At 37.6% G+C, this 22772-nt stretch overlaps 1 protein-coding gene across 3 annotated transcripts in view; it reads right to left on the reverse strand.

Moving 5' to 3' along the window:
• Positions 1-11041: 11041 nt before the first annotated feature.
• Positions 11042-22772, reverse strand: part of LOC107771980 (DExH-box ATP-dependent RNA helicase DExH14) — a 50246-nt gene continuing 38515 nt past the window's right edge. The window contains exons 46-50 of one of the 3 annotated variants that reach the window (XM_075244676.1): positions 16819-16989; positions 14869-15018; positions 14672-14803; positions 14105-14278; positions 11042-11373 (exon numbers count right to left, since the gene is read on the reverse strand). In XM_075244676.1, coding sequence (XP_075100777.1) covers positions 14204-14278; positions 14672-14803; positions 14869-15018; positions 16819-16989 — 528 coding nt within the window. In that variant the 3' untranslated portion in view covers positions 11042-11373; positions 14105-14203. Of the gene's footprint in view, positions 11374-13307; positions 13632-13768; positions 13992-14104; positions 14279-14671; positions 14804-14868; positions 15019-16818; positions 16990-22772 lie in introns of those variants that run through there. The other 2 variants (XM_075244675.1, XM_075244677.1) reach the window with 2 other exon arrangements.

The following is a 22772-nucleotide window of genomic DNA, read 5'->3' on the forward strand; positions in this document are numbered from 1 at the left end:
ACGGTGAGGACAAAGTAGATTTAGCTGCAAGAGAGGCAGCACAACAGAGACAAGAAGCTACACGGATAGCAGCTGAGGCAGCCCATAGAGTTGTTGATGAGACCGTCGTCAATGATGGGGGTCAAAGATTCAATCTAAATCGATCCTAGGTTGAAGATCAATTTGAGAATGCGGTACCCAGGCCTGGTAGAGCATTGAGTGATTATGCCAGACTAGTCTACAATCAAGGACTGTCCAGTGTCAGACCTCCACCAGTAGAAGCGAATAATTTCGAGTTGAAGCAAGGCTTGCTTCAAACCATTCATAACAAATGTGTCTTCAGAGGAAGGTGAATGAAGGTCCTAACAATCACTTGATGGATTATGAGGAAATCATGAACACCTTCCGGTATAACGAAGTGTCAAAAGATGCAGTATATTTAAGGGCATTCCCCTTTTCACTGAAGGATGACGTGAAGCACTGGCTTCATAGCTTACCAACGGGGTCGATCCGTACATGAAAAGATATGACTAAAAAGTTTCTTGATAAATACTTCTCAGCTGCTAAGACAGTGAAATTCAGAAGGGAAATTCACAACTTCTACCAGACGGACACCGAAATAATTTTTTTGGCCAGGGAAAGATTCAAGGAGATAGTAAGGATGTGTCAGCATAATGGGATTGAATTGCAGATGCAACTCCAAGAATTTTGGGATGGACTTACACCTTCCTCACGACGAACTTTGTACACTGCAATCGGAGGTCTATTAATGAAGAAGACTCCTGAGGAGATTGTGACAATTCTTGATGAGGTATCTAAAGATGCCAACCAGTGGCCAGCTAAGACTCATGATAGAAGAAGATCAGTTAGGATTCATCAAGTAGATTCTAACACAACAGTGCAAGCCCAACTAGAGGCCATGGTCAAAGAGATAAGAAAGTTGACCTTAGCCAAGGTCCAGAGCCAACCATCACCAGTTTGTGATTTCTGTGGAATGGGTCATCCAACGCACGAGCGTCAGGCCTTAGCTGCAGATGAAGTGGTAAATGCTGTGGGAAGTTTTGATAGAGGCACCCAGGATTTTCTTGGAATTCATCAAATGGTAGCCTGAACTCATGGCAGCAAAATAACTCTAGCCTCATGGACAAGGAGCTCCAGACATTCAAAATCAGCAGAGGCAGTAATATCAGCCTCCACAGTCTAATCAGTCTAGCATGAAAGATCTAATAAAGGTCTTCTCTATCAAGACAGATGAGAGGCTTGACACCCATGGTGCAGCTATAAAAGAACCGGACACATCTTTACAAATCCTGTGAAGACAGGTTGGGTAACTAGCTACTCTATTGTGTGAGAGGGTTCCAGGAACGCTCCCTGCTGATACATAAAGAAATCCAAAATAGACAATCAATGTAGTGTCTTTGAGGAGTGGGCACGAGTTGGAGGATCCCATAGCAAAGCAAAATGATGAGCCGATTAAAAGACATGTGGAGATTGTGGAAGAGCAGAAAAATGATAACATTCAAAAAGGTGTAGGGATGGTAGATGATAGTCTGAAGAAGAAGGGGAAGACTAGATCTCAGAAAAAGAAGAAGGATGATAATGCAACAAATAATGAGATTGAAGAGAGCAAATACATGCCTGCACTACCTTTCCCCTAGAAGCAACGACGGGAGAATTTAGACAAACAATTCGAGTGCTTTATAGAAGTGTTCAAGCAGGTGCATGTGAATATACCTTTCACAGAGGTACTTTCACAAATGCCAGCTTATGCTAAATTCATGAAGGAGATATGATCCAAGAAGCGGAAAGTAGAAGAGACATCAGTTGTCAAGCTGACAGAGCATTATAGTGCCGTCTTGCAAAATAAGCTCCCTAAAAAATATGGAGATCCAGAGAGTTTTACTATACATTGCTCTTTAGGAAGTACTAAATTTAAAAAAATCTTTGTGTGATTCAGGTGCTTCCATTAATCTTATGCCTTTGTCTATTTTCAGGAAAATGGAGGGAGAAATTGGAGAGATCAGATTGATACATGTGTCCTTGCAGCTGGCGAATCAGACCACAATCATACCTGAAGGAATAGTGGAAGATGTGCTAGTTCGGGTAGACAAATTTGTTTTCCCGGTGGACTTCATTATGGTAAATATGGAGGAGAATAAGGAGGTCCCGCTAATTTTAGGAAGACCTTTCTTGGCTACGGGCAGAGAAATTCTAGATATTTAGGAAAGACAGCTCATGCTTAGAGTGGGGGATGAAAAGCTGATCTTCAAAATGGAAGGAGAAATGGGGGGCCATAAAAGAGCAAATTGGAATGAGTGAAGCTGATAAGTATAAGGTGTACCCGAAGAAAGCGGAAAAGAAATGCTCAGCATGGATGTGTGCACTGGGTCGGGCGTGCAAAGGAGATTCCGACTTTGATTCTGACCCCGGTTAAATGAATCAGGGAAGTTTTCTTTACCCTTAGCTTTTTATTTGTGTTTCATGGGGACATGACATAATTTAAAGTGTGGGGCAGGGAATGTAAATATGTATATGTGTGTTTGTAATTATTTCCTTTGCTTGATTCTTTTTTTTTGAATTTTCCCGACGATGAATTTCCTCGGCTGTATTCTTGAGGGATAAAAATTGAAGAAAATTTTTTTAGCCGTTTATTTTGTTTTGTTTGCTTAGGTAGTGTAACAATTCTCCCTTGGCTTTTCTTCGGGCCGTTCTTTTCCAAGGGTTTTGCTTGAACCGGGTATAGTTAGTTTATTTTTTATTAGGAATAGTGAAGTCTTGTGCAATGTATTAAATGGAGATGACTATCCAAAACTCTGTTGTGCCTTGAGAGCAGTGAGTGCCTTAGTTGTGACACCTAGGCTCAGTCCTTGACTCAGGGGTATGTACCTTTAATTGTTTGATTGTAACCTTGCTTAAATACTTTGACTAGAGAGTCGGGATAGATCCGATCTTAAGTGAGTTATGTGCAAATGTGTGTGAGGTTTTGTGATATTCTGTGCATGTCAGTTGATGTCTAGAACTTATCCCGTGTGTTTGCAAAGTGAAATAGTAGTCTTGTTCACTCTAGGAAGTGATATATGCATTTCTTTGTTGAGCCAATTATATGCTTTTACCCATCTAATTAATGGATACCTTAGTTAGCCCGTTGAGCCTGTATTCCTATTTCTTTGGCAACCACAATACAAGCTTGATTCCTTTGTTTGAATTGTCTATCTATTTGAACCTTTTATCTCTCTTGAACACTTGATTTTGTAATGATCTTGTAAAAGCAAAGTGAGGTATGGTCGGGTTTTAAGTGAAACTATAGAAAAAGGAAAAAGGTGCACTGTTTGAAAAAATTTTGAAAGCCACTTGTAGAGAATTGAAAGAAAAAGTTTGATTGAAAAAAGAGAAAGAAAAAAATCAGAACTTAGAAAAGAAAAAAAATGGATTCCATACTAGTGGTAGTTCTCATCTTGTTTATGCTTTAAAATATTGGGAGCCTGAGACTAGTGTGTATGAAGATTGAGGTTTAGTTTAAAATAAGTGTGGGGTTTAAAGTGTTAATATATATGTATTAAAAAGCTCAGGGAGGTGTGGTCACTATTATCCAAATTGTATCATATATGTCCCGCAGCCTATATTATAACCTATTCAAGTCCTACTTGATCCTTGACTGAATGAGATATATTAGTAGAGTATTACACTACGGACAAGCATATGGTACGTCTTCTGTGTGCTATAAATAGGAATTCAGGACGATTCTTAGATTTTGTGTGCTATAATCCACTCCATCTCCATGAATCCAGGCGACCGTCCTTGAAACTCCTAAAATTTTACGGGCCCATAAAATATGACCTAATGAAATGTAGGCATAGCTTCACCATTACCGTTCCTCATTTTTTGCGTTTTAGGGCCATAAAATAGGAATTACAGACGATTCTCAAATTTTCGTGTGCGATAGTCCACGCCATCTGCATAAATTTGGGCGAGCGGCCCTGAATTTCCTAAAAATTTGTAAGCTCATCAAAAACTACCTAATGAACACTAGTATCGCTTCGTCATGACCATTCCTCATTTTTTGATGTTTTAGGACCTTAAAATAAGAATTCAGAACGATTCTCATATTTTCGTGTGCTATAGTCCATACCATATCCATGAATTCGGGCGACCGAACCTGAATTTCCTAAAATTTTGCGGGCCCATAAAAAATGACCTAATGAATGATGGTCATCGCTTTGCCATGACCGCTCCTCATTTTTAGGGCCGTAAATTAGAAATCCAGGACGATTCCCAAATTTTCATGTACTATAGTCTACGCCATCTGCTTGAATTCAAGCGACCAGCCCCGAATCTCCTACAATAGTGTGGTCCCGTAAAAAATGACCTAATGAACAATAGTTACGCTTCGCCATGAATGTTCCTTATTTTTTGCATTTTAGAGCCATAAAACAGGAATTTAGGGCGATTCCTAGATTTTTGTGTGTTATAGTCCACGCCATCTGCCTGAATTTGGGGGACCGACCCGAATCTCCTAAAATTTTGCAGACCCATAAAAAACAACCTAATGAACAATAGTTATCGCTTCACCAGGACCGTTCCTTATTTTTGGGCGTTTAGGGCCATAAATCAGGAATTCAAGACCTAATGAACAATAGTCATCACTTCGCCATGACCATTCCTCATTTTTTGGTGATTTAGGGCCATAAAACAAGAATTTGGGACGATTCCTAAATTTTTATTTACTATAGTACACGCCATCTGCATGAATTCATTCGACTGGTCCCGAATCACCTAAAACTTTACAGGCCCATCAAATACAACCAAATGATCAATAGTCATAGTTTTGCCATAACCGTTCCTTATTTTTGGCATTTTAGGACCATAAAACAGGAATGCAAAGCGATTCCCAAATTTTCGTTTGCTATAGTACACGTCATCTACCTGAATTCGGGCGACCGACGCCGAATCTCCTAAAATTTTACGGGGCCATAAAACATGACCTAATGAACAATAGTAATCGCTTCGCCATGACCGTTCCTCAATTTTTGGCATTTTAGGGCCATAAAACGGGAATTTAAGACGATTCCCAGATTTTTGTGTTCTACAATCCATGCCACCTGCATGAATTCGGGCGACCAATACCAAATCTCCTAAAATTTTGTGGGCCCATAAAAATCGATCTAATGAATAATAGTCATCGCTTTACCATGACTGTTCAATATTTTTTGGCGTTTTAAGGCCATAAACCCATAATTCGGGACGATTCCCAAATTTTCGTGTGCTATAGTACACGCTATCTACATGAATTCGGGCGACCAGCTCCGAATCTCCTAAAATTTTGTGGGCCCATAAAGAAGACCTAATGAACAATAATCATGCGCTTCACCATGATCATTCCTCATTTTTGGAGTTTTAAGGCCATGAAACTCAAATTTATGACGATTCCCAAATTTTCGTGTACTAGTCCACACCTTCTGCATGAATTCGAGTGACTGATCCCGAATCTTCTAAAATGTGTGTCCATAAAAAAGGACTTAATGAACAGAAGTCATCGATTTGCCATGGCAGTTCCTCATTTTTGGCGTTTTAGAGCCATAAATAAGAATTTAGGATGATTTTTAGATTTTCGCATGCGATAGTCCATGCCATCTGCATAAATTCGGGCGAGCAACCTCGAATTTCCTAAATGTTTACGGGCCCATAAAAAACGACCTAATGAACTCTAATTATTGCTTCGCAATAACCGTTCCTCGGTTTTTGGCATTTTAGGTCCATAAAATAGTAATTCAGGACGATTTTCATATTTTCGTGTGCTATAGTCCACACCGCGGTGTAGGATAATATTGGGTATGTTGTTGTTATTGTTGTATAGTTTACGCCATCTCCATGAATTCGGGCGATCGAAACTGAATTTCCTAAAATTTTGCAGGCCCATAAAAAATGACCTAATGAACAATACTCTTCGCTTCACCATGAACGTTCCTCGTTTTTAGGCGTTTTAGCGCCATAAAAAAGGAATTCAAGACGATTCCTAGATTTTCGTGTGCTATAGTCCGCGCCATTTGCATGAATTCGGGCAATCGATCCTAATTCTCCTAAAATTTTATGGGCCCATCAAAAAGGACCTAATGAACAATAGTCATCGCTTCGTCATGACCATTCCTCGTTTTTAATATTTTAGGGCCATAAAACAGAAATTTAGGACGATTCTCACATTTTTGTATGCCATAGTCCACACCATCTGTATGAATTCAGGCGACCGACCCGAATCTGCTAAAATTTTGCGGACCCATAAAAATGACCTAATGAACAATAGTCATCGCTTCTCCATGACCGTTCATTTTTTTTAGCGTTTTAGGGTCATAAAATAGGAATTTATGATGATTTCTATTTTTTGTATGCTATATTCCACTCCATCTCCATGAATTTGGGCAATTGAACAATACTCAGTGCTTCGCTATGACAATTCCGTATTTTTAGGTGTTTTAGGGCCCCAAAAAAAAGGAATTCAAGACGATTTCTAAATTTTTGTGTGCTTTAGACCACACCATCTGCTTGAATTCGGGTGACCGACCTCGAATCTCGTAAAATATTGCGGTCCCATAAAAAATGACCTAATAAAAAATAGTCAGCGTTTTTCCATGATTGTTCCTCATTTTTTGGCGTCTTAGGGCCATAAACCTGGAATTCAGGGTAATTTCAAGATTTTCGTGTGCAATATACAGTCCACGCCATATGTCTGAATTCGTGGGACTGGCCTTGAATATCCTAAAATTTTGCAGGCCAATAAAAAATGACCTAATGAACAATAGTCATCGTTTTGCTATGACTGTTCCTCATTTTTGGCGTTTTAGGACCCTAAAACATGAATTCAAGACGATTCACATATTTGTGTGATATAGTCCACTACATGTGCCTGAATTCGGGGGACCGTCTCCGATTCTCCTAAAATTTTGTGGGCTCATATAAAATGACATATTGAACAATAGTCATCGCTTCGCCATGACCGTTCCTTGTTTTTTGGCGTTTTAGGGCCATAAAATAGGAATTTAAGACGATTCTCATATTTTTGTGTGCAATAGACAATGTCATCTGTATGAATTCTGTCGAGCGGCTCCAAATCTCCTAATATTTTGCAAGCCCATCAAAAATAACCTAATGGCCAATAGTTATCTCTTTGTCATGATCGTATATCAAATATTTGCGTTTTAGGGCCATAAAATAAGAATTAAAGACGATTTCCAGATTTTCGTGTGCTATGTCCACGTATCTACATGAATTCAGTCGACAGGCTCCGAATCTTCAAAACTTTTGCTGGCCCTCCAAAAACGACCTGATGAAAAATAGTCATCGCTTTGCCATGATCGTTCCTCATTTTTTTAGCGTTTTAGGGCCATAAAATAGGAATTCAGGACGATTTCCAGATTTTCGTGTGCCATAGTCCCCACTATCGGCTTGAATTCGGGCGACCGATGCCGAATCTCCTAAATATTGCGGTCTCATAAAAAATGATTTAATGAATAATATTCATCGCTTCGCCCTGACCGTTACTCGTTTTTGGTGTTTTATAGCCATAAAACAGGAATGCAAGACGATTCCCGGATTTTCGTGTGCTATAGTCCACACTACCTGGCTGAATTCGGGCAACCGACCCCGAATCTCCTAAAATTATGCGGGCGCATAAAAATGGCCTAATGAACAATAGTCATCGCTTCGCAATGACCGTTCCTCGATTTTTGGCGTTTTAGGGCCATAAAAAAGGAATTCAAGACGATTCCCAGATTTTTATGTGTTACAGTCCATGCCATCTCCATGAATTTGGATGACCGGCTCTCAATCTCCTAAAACTGTTCGGGTCCATAAAAACGACCTAATGAATAATAGTCATCGCTTCGCCATGACTGTTCCTCGTTTTTTAGCGTTTTAGGGCCATAAAATAGGAATTTAGGACGATTCTCAGATTTTCATGTGCTTAATCCATGCCATCCGCATGAATTTGGGCGACCGGTCCGAATTTGCTAATTTTTTGCGGTATTCAGGACGATTCCCAGATTTTTTTATGCTATAGTCTACGCCATCTGCATGAATTCGCGCGACCGACTTCAAATCTCGTAAAATTTTGCGGGCACATTAAAATCGACCTAATGAACAGTAATCATCCCTTCGCCATGAATGTTCTACGGTTTTTGGTATTTTAGGGTCATAAAACAGGAATTCACGACGATTCCCAGATTTTTATGTGCTAAAGTCCACGCCATCTCCATGAATTCGGGCGACCGACCCCGAATCTCCTAAAATTTTGCGGGCCTATAGAAAAACGACCTTATTGACAATAGTCATCATTTTTCCATGACTGTTACTCGTTTTTTGATTTCTTAGGGCCATAAAATAGAAATTTAGGATGATTCTCAAATTTTCGTGTGCTATAAACCTTCTAGTTCCATTCATGTACTATACGCGCGATCACAGTATGTCATCTGTCCAAAATTCCAAAATCCATCATTAGTCAAGCTTGTTGGATGCCGTGAGAATGTTCTTGCATAATCATAGACATATTGGAATAGTCAATACAAAAGTTGTAAAAGACATAAAAATGGCTCGGATGTTGCAAAATCGAAAATTCATTTCCTTATAAATGAAGATTCAAAAAGAAGCAATAATGCAGTGTGTATGTCACGCTTGCTAACCTTTAGGTCTTTTTCTAAGTTATAGTTGTATACTTGTATATGAGAAAAATAAAAGAGAGCTTCAATAAAAAACATTCAAGTGATTTTTCTTTTCTACTTTTATGTTTCATGTCGTGCACTTATTACTATTATTATTATTTCATCTCAAGGAAAAATTCGCAGCATATAAATCGTTTTCACTACTTGACCTTGATACTTGTTGTCAAGAACCTCACTGGTGGATATGAAGGGTTTGGTTGGCACAACGCATAACGAAGTTTTTCGTGATTTATGGAAGGAAAATTAGGTAGTTAAATAAAAAAAACAAATTGCGTTGTCATTTACTTAAATTGGATGATATTTTGTATTGTTATATTAACAAAATGATTATCACGACTTATTCAATTTCAAAAATTAAATAACTGCAAATAAATATTAATCAATTCTTGTATATCAACTCCATTAAAGTCGTGACTCAACCTTGTTTATGAAACGAACTTGGCTTTGTTTTATCTCCCTTATCTTTTGGGGAGGGAGGTGGAATAGTTCTTTCAAATTTATTTCTTTAATTCATAACACCTGCGTACCTTGGCTTCTAGTATATGCATTGGAATTTTACATTTCTTTCTTTTAAGTAAATATTGATAGTTTGATAAACTGTAAAGCTTTATCAGAAAGAATTAAAACTTCAAAATTTACAATCTGACGAAGTAAATTAATACCAAAATAAAGAGCTAGTCCCACACTATCACACAAAAAAGCGTGTGGAGTTTGACATATGTAGTACATGAAGATCAACAATGACTTTCGTGGGTGAGGAAACAACTACCGAGTCTCATTGTTTATATAGAATTCGAGAAAAACTTTAACTTTTATAGTGAATGATTATTATATATAGATAATGTTATAGAGATGTCTGACTGTAATATGATATCCGCATGAAATAAAACAGCTTTTATCGAGTCCCGTTGTTTATACACCCCGCATCTCTCCCGTCATTTGTCGATGTAGTATTTGCCTAGTGTTTTATGTACACTCCCCCAAGGCTTCTGTGACCCACTATAGATCTGTTATACAGTAATTGAAACTCGCTTGTGTACTTTGTTGAATAGTAACTATTTATATTATATTAAAAGCACGAACACCCTTAGCGAAATGTTGTTCATATTTTTTACCCTTTAAAATAGAGTATACATTGGACAAATTAGTAATTTTATTATTTTTCCAATATTTAAGATTCTAAAATCCTATAATTTTAGTTATTAAATATTTCATTATTTGAATTAGGCAAAATACATAGTTTACCCATCCACCTTTCACCCAAATCCCTGTTACACACCTGTTGACTTCGAGTTTAATTTTACACACCAAACCTTTCAAATGTGTGTTAATTACACTACTTTTGACCAGCCTAGTTAATATTCAATGTTGTGTATACACGCACATCTCTAAATTAAGAAGCACCCTTTTAATCAACTGACAACCTTACAGAACCGACTCGCTCAAATAAAAAAATACCCAACAATCAGTGTACCACCTTCCCCACCACTGCACCACCTTCTCCACCATTGCAACCCCTTCTTCTTTGTAAAGAAAACTCCACTACAATTACCACAAAACTATTAAGTTGCAACACCCAAATAGATGCACACAAACAACATACCCAAAAAATTTCACCGGTCGGAATTTCGCCTGAAACTCCATCTCCGACCCTCCCTTTTTTTTATCATTATTTTTTCCTTTCACAAAGCTCAATAATGATGAGCCAAAAGAAAATAACGGAAAAGGGAAATTTTAGATCTTTTGTTGGCAAAATTAAAAGAACTACAAAGGCCACTTTGTCAACAAAATTCCAAAATAAAAAATTGAAAACTTAAATTCAAACAAAATGGTTGAATTATTTCGGAGAAATTTCAAATCTTGGGCAACCAAAAGAAAAAGCAAAATGGGAGAAGGTTGTCGGGGAAGAAGACGATATAGGGGGAGGGGAGATGAAACCGGGTAGGGGAAGGGGGTTGGGGAAGAAGACGAGAGGGGAAGGGGCATCTAGACAATATAAAGCAGTGGGGGAAGAGTTTTTTGTGTGGAGTTGGGGGGGAAGGAGAGGGGGGATGACATAGATTGGGGAAAGGGGTTGGGCCGGGGAAGAAGACAAGAGAGGGAGGGGTTATTTCCCTTTTTATTTATTTGTTAATTGGTGTAAAAAGGAAAAAACTTAAAAATTAGACACGTGGATTCTTTATAAAACTTGTGACATGAAAGTTTTATTATTCACGCGCTTGTTTTATGTGCGTAACACGCTGGTGACACACAGAGGCAGATCTAGAAATTCGGGACGATGGGTGCACCATTACTTTTAAGATTAACATTTAGTTTGATAATATAAAATTTTACAATCACAACAACTTAGCAAGCAAAAAATAATTAGTTTCATTATCACAAAAAAGTATTATCAATTTACAATTGTACTCGATGAGTTTTCATACTTTGAAAATGATCAATAATAGCATCATTACTTACAGTTGCAAATACCTTACGCTTTATTGCAAACTAAACAACCATTCAAAAACTCTTCACTAATACTATTACGTAGATCATTTTTTATGAGCTTCATTGAGGAGAATACCCTTTCCACGCTTGCAGTAGCAACATGTAAAATCAAAGTCAACTTCACAAGTAAATAAATATGACACCAAGTTTGATCCAATTTTGTCTTTACCATCACTATAGCAAGATCCTTCATTCCCTTCAAGTTGATAAATTTACTATCAGGCATTCGAGCATAGATAATAAAACTATCATAATATCATGTTTACCACAGAACGAGTAAACTTCATTCATCAAAAACTCGAATTCACTTTCTCTCATAGTTTGCAATCTTATCTTTGCAAGGTCAAGCAACCTCATAGCATTGACTATGTCTTGATCTTTTTTTTGTAAAGCTTTGTTCAATTCATTTGTTAGAAGCAACATCTTGAACATCAAATGCAATAAAAACACAAATTTAAATTCTTGAATATTACCCAAAAGATTTTTTGCTGCAAATCTATCAAGAGAAAGAAGACTATCTTATTGCATATCTTTAAGCACATTAACAATAAAAAGGATTAGCTCAAGAAACGTTATCAGAATAAATCTAAATCAGAAAAAATCTCCTTCATTCAATAGTTATAGAAAAAAAAACCCAAAATGCGAATAAACCTACAAGAAAACTTATTGACTAGTTTAGAAAAAGATACCTTGGAGGAAAATAGCATTGCACAAGCAGTCACGCAATCAATGGAGACAAGATTAGCATTTAAATTTTAGAACAAGAGACAAGAACAAGTCAAAATAGGAACTAGGGTTTTGCTTTTTTTTAGTTTTGACCTCCCAAAATTGGGATTAGGAATTAGGGAATAATATTGATATTTGGGAATTGGGGATCTCCAAGCGTGTGGGTCTGTGTAAAAGTTGGGCACCGATCGATATAATAGAATAGAAGAAAAGCTTAAACATTGTGTTAGAAGAAATAGAAAGAGAAAAAAAAGATTTAAGAAAAAAAATAAAATAAACAAAAGCCAAGCAGGGATTCGATCCCTTGTCCTTAGGCAGTTAGGCTCCTAGGAATAAGAGGGCAAAATCAGTGCACCACTTCACCTCTTTTGACCATGGGTGCCATCAGATATATATAACCATTTTTTTGCGAATTATGTACATCATATACATATTTTAGCCGAGGGACCATGGGTTTACGTGAACTATATTTTTCACAGTAGATCCGCCCCTGGTGACACATAGCTAAAGTAGTGTGTAATTGACACACATTTGAAAAGTTTGGTGTGTAAAGTTAAACCTGTGGTCAACAAGTGTGTAACAGAGATTTGGGTACAAGGTGGATGGGTAAACTATGTATTTTGCCTTCGAATTAAATAAGAAGTCCTAATATTTAGGACTTTAAAATTAAAAATTAAAAAAGCTATAAAAAAAAATGCTTTGAATTGGGTGTTAAAACTATTCTAAATTTTTGAGGAACTAATATTTAGGGCGTTGAGTTGTATTTTAGAAACGTTACTCATTATATTGTAGCATAAATATATGAGTAGTTCCTCATAACTAAGTACGAGCTTTCAAAGTATTGGAAAATCTTAACCCTTGATTTAAAAAAAGTAAAAAAGCAAGGAAAGAGCTAGCTTTGAAATTTTGAATTGGATATTCCAATAATTCTAAAAAATATTATTTTTTCTTGTACTCAACATATAAGAGTAGTTCCTACTAACAAATAATGATAGCACCGAATTTACATTGAAATGGAAGATGTTAACGTTTGATCTTAATAAGTGTTAGGATAAAAAATTCACCATAAAAATAATTTGTTTGTTTCAGTAATTTTATAAATAGCAATCAAAAATATTAAAAATGTATTTAATAATTAAGAAAAGAAAAGAGTTAGAACTTTATAAATATATACTCAATACACATACTACAAAAAAATATTAAAAAATAAATTTAGATTTTATAGCAAATCTCTGAAAGATTTTTATTTTAATATGATTTATAAAATATTTTAATATGATTTAATATTATATAAGTTAATTATCTTAAGTAAAAAATTAGAGAAAGACTTTGTGAAAAGTTATATTTGATTCTTAGATTATATAATAGTATGTCCATTACTCTTAAATTAAACACTTCTATATACACAAAAATACAAATACATCAAATTATCTCAATATTCGTAATTATTATACACTTTAACTCAACATTAAATCTAGAAATACACGCGAAATGACACTTAATAATAACACGCCATGTTATGAATAGTTTAATAATATTTGAATAATTTATTGCAGTGTCAAATATTGATATAGTATACATGCGCAAAGCGCGTACGCTAAAGCTAGTTTTAGAAAGAAAAAAAAAAAGAGGATGTGCTGGAAAAGTTCTTGGAAGCCGGCGAAATATTATGTTGATAAAAATTCATGACTTCCAGCAGTACCCTGATGCATATATATTTAACTGCATCTACATGAAAAGCAAAAATGAAGTAACTGATTAGGAGAATGTTGGCTAGTAGCTGGAACTGGGAAGTAGTCTAGTTCCAATCCTGCCTTTTTTCACTTCGACTTTTTGAGCTGTACATAGCTTTTACTTGTTAATGAAAATTTTGGTTACCAAATACAACAACCACCCAGTATAATCCCACTAGTAGGGTCTGGGGAGGGTAGTATGTACGCAGACCTTACCTCTACCCTGGGGTAGAGAAGTTTCCGATAGACCCTCGGCTCCCTCCCTCCAAGAACTCCCCACCTTGCTCTTGGGATGACTCGAACTCACAACCTCTTGGTTGAAAGTGGAGGATGCTCACCACTACAGCAACCCACTCTTGTCAAAATAACAAAACAAAAAAAAAAATGAAAGATGACTATCCACTGATCAAAAGGTATTACAAAGCAATACTCAACAATGTTTCATTTCTAAAGAAGACATTAGCGTACCTGGGAACATTGCATTTCAATCTGGAGTTTCTATACAACAACAGTAGCAACAACAACTATGCCTCGATCCCATATGGAATTGCTATAGTTTGTCCAAAATTATGCCAATCCTTCAATCGAGTATTCTTGCTCAAACCCAAGATAACAATCCGATACTAGAATGAGCTTTATTCCCTGAAATTGAAAATACCCAATATTATGTCTCAACAGACTAAGAATTATATCTATTATTAGCACAGACAGAAAAGGGACATGTTTATTTTTCCCTTTTCTAGGGTTAGGCAGGTGGGAGGATTGTATCTTGACTCCCAAAATAAAGAAGGCAAACAGGTCATCTCAAACTCCTAATAGCTAACCTGCTATCAACTTTTCTTTTTGGTTTGTGTGGGGGATATGGGGCAGGTGTTTAATTTCTCAAAGGCCATTATAACAAGGAAGTGACTGCTAAGCTACTGGGACATCGATTCTACTAGAAGAGGGGGAAGCAACAGCTCACAGGAGTACTGAAAGCTGGCAGGTTTAGTGAATATCAAAACAAGTACGTTTATTATATCAATGGATATGAACCTGGAAATTGGTCAGAACGGATGGCAAATCCATGTTTGTCTGCAAACGACCAGAGAAAGACACTCTCTTCAGAGCATACAGTTCACTTGCCGAAGTATTACAAAGGACTAACCACCAAGCTTCATCTTTTACCTGAAAAGACCAAAATGTTAGTGTTTGGGAAGCTCCAGGATACAAAGCAAGCAGAAGCTCAATACCTTTGGATATCGTGGGGTAAAAGCTTTTGCTGTTCTTCGCCGAGTGTTCGCATCTTCCAATCTAATGTTCAAGGTAAAAATCTTGCCACCATTAGATTCCTTCTTCTGAATCTTTAGTCGAACTTGAATCCGAGGGAAATGCTGCATATCCTGTCCAAACAGTACAAGTATGTGAATCAGATCTGCAATTAGTATACATGTTACCACAATCATAGATTTTCCGATACTTACCATACACAGTACATGAGCAGTTTATGACAAATAAAACACGCACATTAGGACGCGCAACCATTAGAGTATCAGTACAAAGTCTACTTCATTAGCATAAATCAAGAGATCCTTCGATTTCCTGAGAGGAAACAACAGGAGGGCCCCAAAAAACATGGAAATTATACTCAGGGATTGAGTGAAAGGCAGTAAGGAAATTTTGGAACTCATAATAAGAGGGAAAAACAGAGTCTGTCTAAAGAAACACCCTAAACACGAAAGTGTGCTGTTCCGGCCCCTTCTCCGCGCTGAGTCTCGAGCTCGAGATTTGAATTTCTTCACAGTAGTATCCCCATTGACTTCTGCTTTACTAATGACTGAATTGGCTTCGTTCCAAAATTAAGTCTTTCAGCATCAAGTTGGGACAACAAGTGGAGAATACTACTTCAACAAGGTTCTGCTGAAGACAATCATTTCCATTGAAGACATAACTAAGTAAATAAAAGATTGCTCTCTCTAACCGCTAAAGCTTTAAGAAGAGATAGTCACACAATTCAACATGGTATCAGAGAAGGTAGATGTTCGGGTTCAAATCTCACCGCCATCCATTATCAATAAAGGATTTTCACGTGCTGGACCCATGAAAAAGAATTACGCCCGCACATGAGGAGCGCGTTGAAGACATAATTATGTAAATAAAGGTGTACTTCCTCTAATAGTTTAAACTATTAGATGAGATGGTCACATATTCAACAATGTCCTTCCACATGCTTGACAGTGTTCCCCATATATCACTATACAGCTTCATTTACAGAGACGCATATTCACAATGTGATCTATAGCTAAGGACTGACAAAATAGGAAGCTACTGGTACACATTAAGCAATATTTTATAACAGAACTGCTTCATACTAAGCTAAGAAGTAAACCAAGAAGCCTGACAAAGGAAAACTGTAGTTACAAAGAATTAAATGGACATAGCCCCTCTTTCAACTTCGAAAAATTAGTTTACCAGTCAAAATAGATTAAGTGATTTATCAAAAAAAAACCTGGGGGAGGTTAAGGGGTTCAATCAGGATCAGAAATGTTCCCCGACATTTCTGATGATTAAGGATGTATCAGAGTTTGGATCATGATCATGAGATACTGAGTTCCAGTGTTTTTCCAGTTAACCAAATATGTTAATGTTTGCTATGATCAAAATGGATAGGTTAATGACGCTTGAAACCTTTTGCCAGTTTAAAAGTTCAAGCTTCATTATTTTTTAAATTCCGGAAGAAATCACGCGTATGGACTGTCCTGGTACCTCATTTTGGACCAATTTCAGCATGTCTTTTCAACACATACCCCAAACTGTCCTGCTACCTCATTTTGGACCAACTTCAGCATGTCTTTTCAACACATACACAAAACGTAAATCCATAATGTTTAAAACACTAAAACAGTGAGATTAATTTTTTTTTAAAAAGATCTTTTTCTTTCTAGTTTTCCCCAAGGTTATGCCTATACCTATCAAGCAGCTATGTCTGCAGTCTAAGGCTGAAAAACCATATAAGTAGACGTGTTGAAATTAATTTCTGAAACATGCCTTCTATAACACTCTGGACTAAGTTCTACTCACAGATGATCGATGCATGTTCAAAACAAACATTCTTAGGATACAAGCAAATCAATAATTTTTCAGTGAGAGAGTAGAGATGATTTTTGCAAAACACCACGAACTACTAAAACAAATTAGAGCACCTGATAGAGTCTCGAGGCAGCTGAACTCCCAGTGATAGCTGGCAAAGATTTTGAAGGACAATCCAACAGCTGCTGGATACTAGCAATCCCTTTTTTATGCAATAAGCTGACTAGATCATCAGTCATGCACGGTAACATCCAAAAAGGAGAGTCCCTATCAAACCACAATCCCTGCAGATTAAACAAAGACATCAAGGACACAGTACAGTTGCTAATGACCTAGTTTATAATGAAGGGAAAAATTATGCAAGAATACCAAGAACCTGTCTAAAACCACCATTCAGAAGATATTCTAGGCGACCAATCAATCAACTACCCCTTAATCCCAAACTAGTTGGACATTTGGACTGGTTATAAAATCATTTGCAGCTTTTTCATTTCTATTCTGCCCCATTTCGTTCAATACTAAAAGATTGTCTTCTAAAATGGAATAATGATTTTCTAAAATGTTAGTTATGTGTAGTCCCACATTGGAATAGGAGTAATATGTACTTTGTAGACTATAGCTATAAATAGGACCTCTTGTATTATAGTGTGTATCTAATATCAATAACATATTTTCTCCCGTGCCTTCTCACATGGTATCAGAGCTTCAGTGAGAAAAGATCGTTGTGCGTCATTCCAGCAACATCCGGGAAGAAAGAACTCGATCACCGTGCAATTTTCCGGTGATCTAAGAGACTGTTGCGTCAAAGTCACTATTTATAAGTGTTGTGAACAAACCAACACCACCACAAGGTCCGCCGTAGTCCCGCGACCAAACCCCAAAAAACTCCCACCGGAAAACTCAAACCACGCGCCCTCACGCGCCGGACTGAGTTCAAATTTTCCGGCGAGATCTGTGCACGCGTCGAGCGCGTGAGACTCCTTACAGCCAGATTCCGACGATCTTCCTTCCGGAAAGCTTACTCGCACAGAAATTCCGAGTCGACCAGTGCTATCCCCGACAAATTCCGACAACTTTGCAATTTTCCGGCGAGCTACAGTGTTTCCGACGCAGAACAATGTTCTGTTTTCCTGCTGTGAACAGTGTTTTCCCAACGATTTCTTCAGTTTTCCCACAGTAGTTACTGATTTCCACTATTTCAAGTTAACCCTACTTCTATTAATTGTAGCGATATGGGAACCGATACTTTGAATAGTCGGATGGTTTCTTTAGCGGATTATTTTGAGTTCCTTCAGTACAAAGCATGTAAGCAGACATCTTCTGAGATAGCTTCTGTTGTTCAAACACGTAATAGCGTGACTTGTTTCTCCCAATCTTCATCCTCTGAGTCTTGGGTCATTGAATCAGGTGCATCAGATCATATTTCTGGTAACAAATCTCTTTTCACTACTATTTCGTATTCTCAATCTCTTCCAAAAGTCACAATGGCCAATGGGTCTCAAACCATGGCAACTGCAATAGGTCAAGCAAGCTCACTTTCTTCCTTACCTTTAGATTCAGTCCTTTATGTTCCCAATAGTCCTTTTAATCTCATAGTTGTTAGTCGCCTAGCCAAATCACTTAAATGCGTCGTTTATTTCTTGATGATCATGTTTTTATACAGGAATGCAATACATGGCGGATCAAATAGACTTTATTACCTTATCCTAGCTAAATCACATGGACTCACATCTTGTCTTCCTTCAACAACTTGTCATGTTACTGATTCACCAGATTTATTACATAAACGGTTGGAACATCCCAGTTTGTCAAAACCTCAGAAAATGGTACCTGGTTTACCTCACTTGTCAGCTCTAGAGTGTGAGTCCTACCAGCTCGGTAAGCATACTCGCTCTCATTTCTCTCGGCGTATTGATAATCGAGCAGAGTCACATTTACTTTAGTCCATTCAGATGTTTGGAGCCTTAGTCGGGTTAGTTCTACCTTAGGATTCTGCTACTTTGTCAGTTTCATTGATGACTATTCCAGGTGCACTTGGATATTTTTGATAAAAAAATCGATCTGAGTTGTTTTCTATTTTCCAGACCTTCCACGCTGAAATTCAAAATAAATTTGGGGTTTCTATTCGCACATTTCGTAGTGATAATGCCCGAGAGTATTTGTCTTCCCCATTTCAGCAGTTTATGAAATCTCATGGGATTATTCATCAAACATCTTGTCCGTACACATCTCAACAAAATGGGATAGCTGAAAGAAAGAATATACATCTTATTGAAACTGCTCGTACCCTACTCATACAATCTCATGCTCTGTTGTGTATTTGGGGGGCTGAAGTTCTTACATCTTGCTATCTTATTAATCGTATGCCATCTTCAGCTATCCAGAACCAAGTTCCATTCTCAGTCATGTTTCCCCACTTACCTTTGTTCTCTCTTCCACCCCGTGTCTTTGGAAGCACTTGTTTTGTCCATAACCTTACTCCAGGAACAGATAAGTTAGCTCCTCGTGCTCTTAAGTGTGTATTTATGGGTTTCTCGAGAACACAAAAGGGGTATCAATGCTATTCTCCTGACCTCCAGTGGTACCTTATCTCCGTTGATGTACCTTCTTTGAACCCAATCATACTTCACATGTCCAGGTAATCCCTTAGATATTTCTGAGGTACTACCAGTTTCTTCTTTTGGAGATTCAGTCACTATCTCCTATTCATCTTCCTCTACATCTCCAGCACCACCACCTATAGCTCTGGTTCCACCACCTATAGCTCTGGTTCCACCACCTATAGCTCCAGTTCCTCCACATAATCCAGCGCAACCTTCTGCAGCTCCGCCACTCTTGACTTATCATCGTCGTCCACGTCCAGCATCAGATTCTGCACCTACTGCGGACTTGTTTCCTCTTAGTCAACCAATTGCACTCCGTAAAGGTGTACGATCCACACTTAATCCTAATCCCCACTATGTTGGTTTAAGTTATCATCGTCTGTCGCCACCTCATTATGCTTTTATATCTTCTTTGTCCACTGTTTATATCCCTAAGTCTACAGGTGAGGCATTATCTCATCCAGGATGGCGACAGGCTATGATTGACGAGATGTCTGCTTTACATGCGAGTGGCACTTGGGAGCTTGTTCCTCTTCCTACAGGTAAGTCTACTGTTGGTTGTCGTTGGGTTTATTCAGTAAAAATCGGCCCAGATGGCCAAGTTGATCGGCTTAAGGCTCGTCTTGTTGCAAAAGGATATACTCAGATTTTTGGGGTAGATTATAGTGATACTTTCTCTCTCGTGGCTAAAGTAGCATATGTTCGTCTCTTTTTGTCCATGGTTGTTGTACGTCATTGGCCTCTTTATCAGTTAGACATTAAGAATGCTTTTCTCCACGGTGATCTTGAGGAGGAAGTTTATATGGAGCAACCACCTGGTTTTGTTGCTCAGGGGGAGTTTAGTGGTTGTGTATGCAGATTGTGCAGGTCACTATATGATTTGAAACAGTCCCCTCGAACTTGGTTTGGTAAGTTCAGCACAATTATTCAGGAGTTCGGCATGACTCGCAGTGAGGCTAATCACTCTGTGTTTTATCGGCATTCTGCTCCTAATCTGTGTATTTATCTGATGGTTTATGTTGATGATATTGTTATTACTGGCAATGATCAGGATGGTATTACTAATCTGAAGCAGCATCTCTTTCAGCACTTCCAGACTAAGGATCTGGGCAGACTGAAGTATTTTCTAGGTATTGAGGTCGCTCAGTCTAGCTCAGGTATTGTTATTTCATAGCGGAAGTGTGCCTTAGACATTCTTGAGGAGACTGGAATGATTAGTTGCAGACCTATTGACTCTCATATGGATCTGAATGCTAAGCTTCTGCCTGGACAGGGGGAGCCTCTTAGAGACTTTACAAGATATAGGAGGTTGGTTGGAAAATTGAATTACCTCACAGTGACTAGACCTGACATTTCTTTTCCGGTGAGTGTTGTAAGTTAGTTTATGGATTCTCCCTGTGATAGTCACTGGGATGCAGTTGTTCGCATTCTTCAGTATATAAAGTCAGCTCCAGGCAAAGGATTACTATTCGAGGATCGAGGCCACGAGTAGATTGTTGGGTACACAGATGCTGATTGGGCAGGATCACTTTCTGATAGACATTATACGTCTGGATATTGTGTTCTAGTAGGAGATAATTTAGTCTCATGGAAAAGCAAGAAACAGAATGTAGTTGCTCGATCTAGCGCCGAAGCCGAATATCGGGCTATGGCTATGGCAACGTGTGAGTTAGTTTGGGTCAAGCAGTTGCTCAAGGAGTTAAAGTTCGGAGAAATCAGCAAGATGAAACTGGTGTGTGATAACCAAGCTGCTCTTCATATTGCGTCAAATTCGGTGTTCCATGAGAGGACTAAACATATTGAAATCGACTGTCACTTTGTTAGAGAAAAAATACTTTCAGGAGATATTGTTACAAAGTTTGTAAAGTCGAATGATCAATTAGCAGATATTTTCACTAAGTCTCTTACTAGTTCTCGTATTAGTTACATGTGTAACAAGCTCGGTACATATGATGTGTATGCACCGGCTTGAGGGGAAGTGTTAGTTATGTGTAGTCCCACATTGGAATAGGAGTAATATGTACTTTGTAGACTATAGGTATAAATAGGACCTCTTGTATTATAGTGTGTATCTAATATCAATAACATATTTTCTCCCTGCCTTCTCACATAAAATAAAGATTCTCCAAATCTTGAACTTATTCCTATGTGCAAAAACAAGTCTTTACCCGAACAGAAGACTCCTAGCAAATGCTAGACCAGATCTAAGCGTAACAACAATGAACTTTTAATCCTAACAATTTGGCATCACCTATATGGATCATTTGCTTCCGTCCTATTCACATCTAAGTTTTCAATGGTTTCGAGAGAAAAAATTCTTTTGAGACAACTTTCTATTTATGTAATTTTGATTCTGCCTATCTCATATCCTTTTCACACCATCAATCATCATAATTATGCTATTCTAGAAATTAGTGCATATGGAGGTTTAGCATGACATAGTCAAATCATTTCAGTGTTACTTGGACCATCGGTTCGATTTTATCATTTTCTAATCTTTTCCAGTTTTGTATGACTACATATCCATCTTATTATCCTCATTTCTCTTTCTTTTTGGATGACGGAGTGCCCGAGTCAGCTTGCACGCACCTCTATTGTATCACCGGGTACCTGTTACTTCCTACCAGCATAGGTACTAGGTAACTCTACCCACCAAGGTTTAGGCAAACGCCAAGAAATCACCTAGTATTGTTTTTGCCTTCGATAGGATTTGAACTTGAGACCTCATGGTTTTCCTCCCACTTCATTGACAACTAAATAATATCCGCATCTACGACATTCATCTTGTTGATATTGGACCTAGAGGACTAACATTCACTCCCATGTATCATAATTAGTCTCACAACTGTTTTAGAAATTTACTTTCAAAATGGTTGGAAAGAAAAGAAATACTAGTAAGTTTGTGCACGACCAAATTTTGGTGTGTAATACTGATCACAAACAAATTTCCAATTCAGATACTTCAGTACTTTCACTTGATCTAGATATAAGAATTAGTGATAAGCTGGACATAAACATCTACATAGTGATAAACATATGTTCCGCGTTCAAATAATTTACAGAATGCAATAAAACAGAAACATGCTAGACATCCATAAAGACAACATCAGTAGATAGTAGGATGTTACTCTTATAAGAGTATTTCTTATCAGTAAAACTAAGGAGTCGTTTGGAAAGTCACCTAGAAATTGGATTTGGGTGTAATTGGATGTAATTACAAAGTTTGACATGTTTGTCTGACCAAGTAATTATTTGGGCTGCATGGAATTAGGTGTAATTGGAGAGGTGTAATTACACTCTCCAATTCTCAAGGGGAGGTGAGAATTGGCGGTAATTACTTTGTGTAGTTACAAGGTTACTTTTTAATTTCTTTTCCTTTTGTTTTTATTTTAATTTATTTCTTTATAACTTTTATTTCCATTATTTTAATTTTTTATAATTTTTTTTACTTTTTAATTTCTGTT

Source organism: Nicotiana tabacum, chromosome 22 (genome assembly GCF_000715075.1).
Source record: "Nicotiana tabacum cultivar K326 chromosome 22, ASM71507v2, whole genome shotgun sequence".
NCBI lineage: Eukaryota > Viridiplantae > Streptophyta > Magnoliopsida > Solanales > Solanaceae > Nicotiana > Nicotiana tabacum.